This window comes from Ailuropoda melanoleuca, chromosome 13 (genome assembly GCF_002007445.2).
Source record: "Ailuropoda melanoleuca isolate Jingjing chromosome 13, ASM200744v2, whole genome shotgun sequence".
Classification (NCBI taxonomy): Eukaryota; Metazoa; Chordata; class Mammalia; order Carnivora; family Ursidae; genus Ailuropoda; species Ailuropoda melanoleuca.
Genome location: NC_048230.1, coordinates 56,888,613 through 56,896,047, shown reverse-complemented (window position 1 = coordinate 56,896,047; position 7,435 = coordinate 56,888,613). Strand labels below are relative to the sequence as shown.

Sequence of the window (7,435 nt, the reverse complement as noted above, 5' to 3'; positions counted from 1 at the left end):
GTGGGGGAATGGGTGGGTGGGTGGATGGATGGATAGATGGATATATAGCACAGGGCCTGGCACACAGTAAGCACCCAAATCTGTTAGAAGCTGTGAAGGTTTGATCCACCTCAAAGTCCAGGGAGAGAGAAAAGTATTGAGAAGCTGACATTGTAACATTCCAAAAAAAGGAAAATTGCTCAGCTATCGCTTACAAAGCACTCCCTGCGTGCCAGGCACTGTGAAGTCCTTTCTTACATGTCCTCATTTAATCTTCCTGACAACCCTGTAAGGCAGGAGCTATTATGAGGTCCATTTCACAGGTGAGAAAACAGACACAGAGAGGTGAAGTAATTTGGGCGTGGTCACACAGCAAACAAAGAGCAGAAGGGGGCTGCTGCTCAGATTTGGCTAGTTCTAAAGCCACTGATTTCCCCCCGCCCCGGTCCCCGGTATGTAATTTACCTCTGGGTCTGTGTAGATTTCCGGGTCTCTCTGGGGACTCAGGAAGGGAAAGAGGAGGAGGCGGTCTCCACGTCGCAGGCTGAATTCCCGCCCGTCTGCCATGGGCAGGGCCAGGTCCACCACAGCCTCCCGGGTAATGAAGGGCGCAGCAGTGAGCCTGAGGCTTTCACTCAGCACACTATCTACAGGGCAGGTACCAGCAAGGGTCAGCAGCTTCCTCTCACACACTCAAATGCCACCCCCAGCCCTCATTTTACAGAGGAAGGTGGGCAGGCTCAGAGAGGGTGCATGATTGCCCACCATCACACAGGAGGCCAAAAAAGGCCAAGTGATGAGATATGATTGCTATGGTCCTCAGACTTGGATGTGAGGGTCTGGGTCTGACTCTAGGAGAAGCTGTGAGGGACTGTGGGAGCCAGAGAGATATCAGAGGAGACCAAGTTGTTTCTGCCTGCCCAGCTTACATTCCCCATCTGGAAACAGATCCCTGGTTTTCTTCTGGGGACCACCCCTCTCTCACTTTCAGAGGTTGGGCTGTTGACTTCACTCCCAATTCCTTGGGCTGTGTGTGACTGGCCAGTCAGAGCATCCCGTGCCTCTGAACCCTGTAACTGGCTCAAGATGGGCATATAACTCAAAAAGGACCAATAAGACACATTCCTGGGACTTTGGGTGGGAATGTCGCAGAGAAGGGCACCCTTCCGGGGCTGACAGCACATCAGCCTGGATCTGCTGATGGCCTTCCCGCAGGCCTGAGACTGGAGCCAACCCAGCAGAGCAGGGCTGAGGGAGGGAGTACTGAGTCCTGATGATGTTGTTAAAGCACCTGGGTCCACCTATGCCTGAAGCTAGCTATCCTCTGAACTTTCAAGTCAATGCCCTCAAAAAAGTCCTTTTACTTCAGCCAGTTTAAGTGAGGTTTTTTGTCAATGGCAACCACAAATCTACTGAGTCCACAAGTCCTGGACAGCTGAGACAGGGCATAGAGATGCCAGGTCTAAGAAGACAGGAGGTCTAGGGGGACCCTAGGTCAGAGGATGCCGATGGACCCTGGATGGTGGGAGCCCATGCTGGGAAGGGCTTAGGGTGCCCATGATGACTCAGGCTTTGGGGCTAATTTGGAGCGTCTGCCTCTCTCACCGAGCACAGGCATGCTGTCCAAAACCTTCTGGGGGAGGGTGGTCATCTGCGAAATGGGCTGCTCTGCTCTGGAGAGGAGCTGCTCGAGCTCTCCACGGACAGCCGCCAGGGCCTCGGGGTTCTTGAGGAGGAAGAGCAGAAGCCAGAAGGCAGCAGGACCCATATTCCCCTGCAATGAGAAGGAGACCATTATACCACCAACAGCGCAGGCCTGGGGCAAGAGCTGACCACAGACACAGCCCTGGCCAAAGCACAGAGGTTCCCACGCCTGCCAAACATCTAGGCATGACTCATGTTTATGAGTCACAGCTCAGGCCGTGGCCCAAATATGCTCTGGGGTTTTGGTGTAGCCCAATGCCTATTTCAGGGCTATTCTTGGCATCCCTGAACTTAAGCAAACTCATTGATCTGAGCTCACACAGGTAATCTTCATAGCTAATTGGCGAAGAAGGGTCAGAAGTCAGAACAAGGTGTATCAGTTAAGAGTATGGTTAACATCTGAGGATAACTGCATCCTTAGCCCCAATTCTCCACCCTTCCCTGTATTGACGCCTCTCGCCGCGGACTTGGCACTTCCTCCCTTCTCAGAGCCAGAGGGGATTTTCCCAGCCCTGTGAATCTGTGACTTGCTTTGGCCAACAGAGTGAAACCGGACTGAGAGCAGCAGGAGGAAATCTAGGTCTTAAGAGACCTTGTGTGTGTCCACCTGCCCGGCTGGCTCGGTGGTCCCACAAGGAAGACACGAGACACGGGGCAGAGCCAGCTGTCCAGCTGAGCTAGTCTACAGCATGTGACGCCCAGCAGACCCACAGACAGTTAAATCAGCGCTCGTCAGTGTGGGCCACTGGGTTTTTGTGGTTGGCTGGTACACAACCACAGCAAACTCATGTACCATCTGGACATCTACTTTCAAATTTCTGAGTATTGTGTGCATATAGCACAAAGAAGCCACAATCAACAGGGACTGTGAAAGCGAGTAATTTCTTGAACAAAATTACGTAAGAATTCCCAGTAGTTCAGGAATTAGGAAACTGGATAAAATTTCTTGCTCCAAGACTTCTGCCTTAGCTGAACGTTTTAATACTGAGGTATTTAGCATGTGGCTAAAATGGGTGTGCGGTTCCCTGAAACAAGCTCCAGGAGTGGGTGGCATATCAACTCACCTCGACTGGGGGGATGATTTTTGTCCACCATCCAGTCTTGATCATGTTAATAGTCATTACATCCCATATTTCCCCTGTAACTCTATTACAGACGTTACCGCACACAGACCGAAGGACATTTGCACAAGGATATTGATCACAGTGCTGACGTAACAACAAGAGACTGGAGGCAATCTCAATGTCTATCAATAGATCAATGAGATAAAGGATGATCCATCCTCAGGATGATGACACAGGAAGTCGTTAAAGGCAGCTGGCTGGGCGGCTGTGTGTGTACGGATGGGACTGGAGCCAAGGTGCACGGCAGCACGACGTGGAACAGGGGTTCACTGTGCCCCCGCTTGTGCGTACGTTTCAAGAGGGATCATACGAAGAAGCACAGACCGGCTCTTGAAGGAGCCTCTGAGCCAGAAGCAGGGGGCATGGGGGGCGGGTACTGATTTTCACTGCATATGTCTTTTTGAACTGTTCGACTTTTTTTAATGGATGCAGTACTTTAAATAAAAAGATTTATTTACTTATTTTTAGAGAAAGAGGAGGAGGGGCAGAGGCAGAATTACACATCTAACTCTTGATTTCAGCTCAGGTCATGACCTCAGGGTAATGGGATCAAGCCCCACGTTGGGCTCTGTGCTCAGTGTGGAGTCTGCTTAAGACTCTCGCTCCCTCTCCCTCTTCCCCTCCCCCTACTCTCTCTCTCTCTCTCAAATAAGTAAATCTTAAAAAAAAAAAAAAAAGAACCTTCCTCTTGATAAAATGGGGATAACATGTTCACTCTGGGGGTGTCCACAAGGGTCCCGAGACAGGATACAGGCGACCCTCACATGCTGGGCACAGAGTCGGTGCTCAGAAGAGGTTTCCCCTCCCAGCACTCTTCCTCCCCCTCCCCAACGTTGTTAGAGAACAAGGGAGAACCTGGACACTCTTGAGATTTCCTCCAGCACCTCAGGTCCAGCAGAGACAAGCAAGGTCACTCACTGTCCACCACTTAAATAGCCAGGGGAGTGTAGGTGATGAATAATTCAGCCTTGGGTTAACTCTGCAAAGGCCGTTTTCGCTCTCCCCGGCAGCGTGATGGGGGCCGCCACTGAGTAATTACGCAGAGGGAGGGGAACGTGAGGCTGCTCAGTGATCTCTGCTTTCAGGAAAAAGCTGTGGCAAGTTAGGCAGGTGGCAAAGACTGCCTTCTACCCAGCCGCCCAGATTTGAGAGTGTGCCCGTGTGTGTGTGTGATCACACCACTACAAGAGACCTTGAGTTCACTATCCTGGAGGTTGAGTCTCCCATAAGGCCTTGCCTCAGTTTACCCAGGATAACATGTCCCATCTAGCCTCATCTCCTACCCCAGCAGCCAAAGTCCATTCACCCCGCAGCACCTGTCCACTGCTCTCCTTTTTCGGTGAAAGGCGGTAGCTGACCTCCAGGGGGCGCTCAAGGTGTACGGGATGCGGCACCCAGTGATTCTTGTGCGCCCCTTNGGCACCCAGTGATTCTTGCGCGCCCCTTTGTGGCCACCTCACCACACAGTCAGTAGGCGTGGGGGACACCTGCAGCCCTGCCTGCCCCGCGTTCACTCCCTTGTGGTGGGTAACAGCCCCATTTTCCTTCGAAGAATTACCTCCCCTTCACTCTCATCACCCTAGACCTCAGGTGCAGCCATGTGACCCGGGCTGGGCCACTATGAGTGATGTCCTCAGAGGGGACGTGTGACCCCGGCTGGGCCAGTGAGCACCACGCCTGGGGTTTCTACGAGAATCCCAGGGAAGCAGAAGCCCTCCTCCGCGGGGACTGCCCCACAGCCAGGAGGCGCTGACGGCCCTCACTGCCACCAGCTGGGGCTGGAGCCACCGCAGAAGCAAGCAGAACTGAAGGAGGGGAGATCACAGGTGACATTTCTTTTCATTTTTTATGATTAAAAAAATGTATTTTAAGGATCAACATGGTCGCCCACTGCCTAAAGGCTCAGAGCTGGGAGGGGAGCCTGGACTGTTGTTGGCAGGCCTTTGTGAACTCTCTCTCTACCCACCTGGTCCCCTCAGAGCCAGCCTCTTCCCTAGCCTGGACCTTGGATCTCTAGGACCCTGGATGCTAGAGCCTTCACTGACCCCTCCGTTAACATTCCTGACTCCACTCTGATCTGACACTAACTACACCATTTTGCCACCTTGGGGAACTCTTTCTGCACCTGGCCTCCGGGGGGCCTCCCCCCACCCCCCTCCCAGCCTCCTGGTAACTCCCCCTCCGTCTCCTGCGCAGGCTCCTCCCCATCCTTCCTGACCCCTGTGGCTGGAGAGGCCCAGGACTTGGTCCCTTCTCCATCCACCTGAGCCCCCGTTGTCTCCAGTCCAGTGGCTGCTAACCCCAACCCTGCACTGCCAACTCCCAAATGCACATCTCCCTCCTGGAGCTTTACCCTGAACTCCAGATTCTTCTTTACTCCAGGTGTACCCCCCCACCTCCCACCCAGTTCTCTGTTTCAAACTCAGCACACCCAAAACCAGCCCTCTGATTTTCTTCCCCCAGACTTGCCCCTTCTACTATCTTGCTTATCTGTTAATAGCATCTTCATCCTTTCTGTTGCTCAGACCAAAACCCGGAGGCATCCTTGTTGGTGCCCTCTCTCAATGTCCAGCCCAACAGCAAATCCTGTTGGCTCTACTGGAAATGTGTCCAGAAAGCACTCTCTCCCCCTCTGGCCCTCTGCGCCTACCCTGGTCCAGCACCACCCTCGCTTGCCTGGATACCACAGTGACCTCATCTCTAGTCTCCCTGACTCCACTTCTCCCACTACAGCCAGTTCTCAGCAATGATCTCTCTAAAGCAGATGGCAGGCCACATTGCTCCTCTGCTCAGAGCCCTTGAAGAATTCCTTTCTTAGAGTAAAAGCCAAAGTCCTCCCCAAAGCCCACAGGGCCCTGCCTGGTCTGGCACCTACTATCTCTCTCATCATCCTTATCCCTGCCTCAGGGCCTTTGCACTTGCTGTGCCCCCTGCGGATGTCCTCATCCTATGTATCTATATGGCTCCCCACCTCCCTCCCTTCCTTGGAGTTTCTGCTCAGATGTCATCTTCTTGGTGAGACCTTCCTTAGCCACCCTATAAAAGCAGCCCCTCCTCACTGCCCTCTGCTATTCCCTGCCCTGCTTTATCCTTTCTCTGCAGAACTTGACTATATTTTAATATGCTTACTTGTTTATCAATTGTTCTCTCCCAGAATATCGCTGCTCTATCCCCAGCTTCTAGAACGGCGCCCAGCACACAGTGCGCCCTAAGTATCTGTTGAACATGTTTCCTGAGCTTTAGTTATCTCTGAGCATGGTTACGGGCTTGGCATCGTCCCTTCCTCTCTGCCTCACGGCAGCACCTTGAGGAAGGGACTGCGGTCTTCATTTTACAGCTGAGCACACCGAGGCACCGGAACTTAAGTGACTGGTTGGCCAGGGAGTGGCAAAGTCAGGATTCAAATCCAGGCAGGTTGATCATAGGGCCCGCGCCCGAAACCACTGGGCTACTCAGCATCTTGGCCCTGTTCTCAAGACTCCAGCTCTTGAAGCGTCTTTCCACCTGCCTGAATTCTGCACACTGCCAAGGACTCAGAATCAGAGGATGTCCTGTCCCCAAGTCGTGCTCAGTTCTCCTGGCTCTGCCACAGGCTGTTCCCCAGACTTTCTGCCACTCAAGCCCCCAAGCCAGCATCCAGTTCTGCTGACAGAGGTCATTCGGCAAGGGATTCTAGGGGCAGTTTGGAACTCCAAGTCTCTGCCCATAAATATGTTATTAGGCACTAATGGGGACCCAACTGCTGATTAAACCCATCCCTTGCCCCTTGCCAGCCTTTGCCTGCAAGGACAGTTAATGGCTCTGAGAGAAAACTAAAAATAAGTTGCAAGTCGATGGGAAGGGAATTACCTGGAAACGTCAGTGTGTGCAGTTGTCCCTGCTGAGGAGGGGCCAAGAGAAGGAGCGGGACTCTGGGGTCCAGGAGAAGACGGAAACCAAGACTCGAGAAGCAGCATCCTGAGCCCCGCTTTTTCTCTCCCCGCTCTCTGGTCCATTACAACATCCACTGACGCTGTCTTCTCTGTTTCCAGAATCCATCTACTTCTTCATCACCTCCATGGCCACCACCTGGTCCTACCACCACTGTCTCCTCATTGGTGTCCCTGCTTCTGCCTTTGCTCCTCAGATCCTGTCCCTCCTCTGCTTAGAACGCTCCCAGGGCTCCCACCTCACCCAGAGAAAAATCCCAAGTCCTTACTTACTGGGACCCACAGGCCCTCCATGATCTCTTCCCTCGCTCCCAGCACCCCCCTCCCCGCCACCAGTGATGTTTCGGCCACACTCAACTCCTTGCTGTTGCTCAAACACTGGGTATGATACAACCTCAGGGCCTTTGCACTGGCAGTTTCCCCCACCTGGCAGGCTCTATCCCCACATCCCTCCCAAGCTCCCAACATCAGCTCTTTCTTATCAGCCAAACGTCTCCTCAGAGAGGCCTCCCCGACCACCACATTGGCTACAGTTGACCCCCAGAGTGTCTCTGTTCATGACTCCATTTTACATCCTGCATATCCACATCTAAAATCACCCTATATATGTGTTTTCGTGACTGTCTGCCCCACCCCCAAAGCCAGCAAAAACATAAGCAACAAGAGCGGGTCTTTGAGGCCTATGGGAAGTACTCAAAG

At 53.0% G+C, this 7,435-nt stretch overlaps 1 protein-coding gene across 1 annotated transcript in view; it reads right to left on the bottom strand.

Moving 5' to 3' along the window:
• Nucleotides 1–7,435, bottom strand: part of PTGIS (prostaglandin I2 synthase) — a gene marked incomplete at its 5' end in the record, with an annotated part of 34,960 nt that overhangs the window by 7,231 nt on the left and 20,294 nt on the right. The window contains 2 exons of the mRNA XM_034641581.1: nucleotides 445–626; nucleotides 1,585–1,753. Of these exons, the coding sequence (XP_034497472.1) occupies nucleotides 445–626; nucleotides 1,585–1,753 (351 nt within the window). The remainder of the gene's footprint in view (nucleotides 1–444; nucleotides 627–1,584; nucleotides 1,754–7,435) is intronic.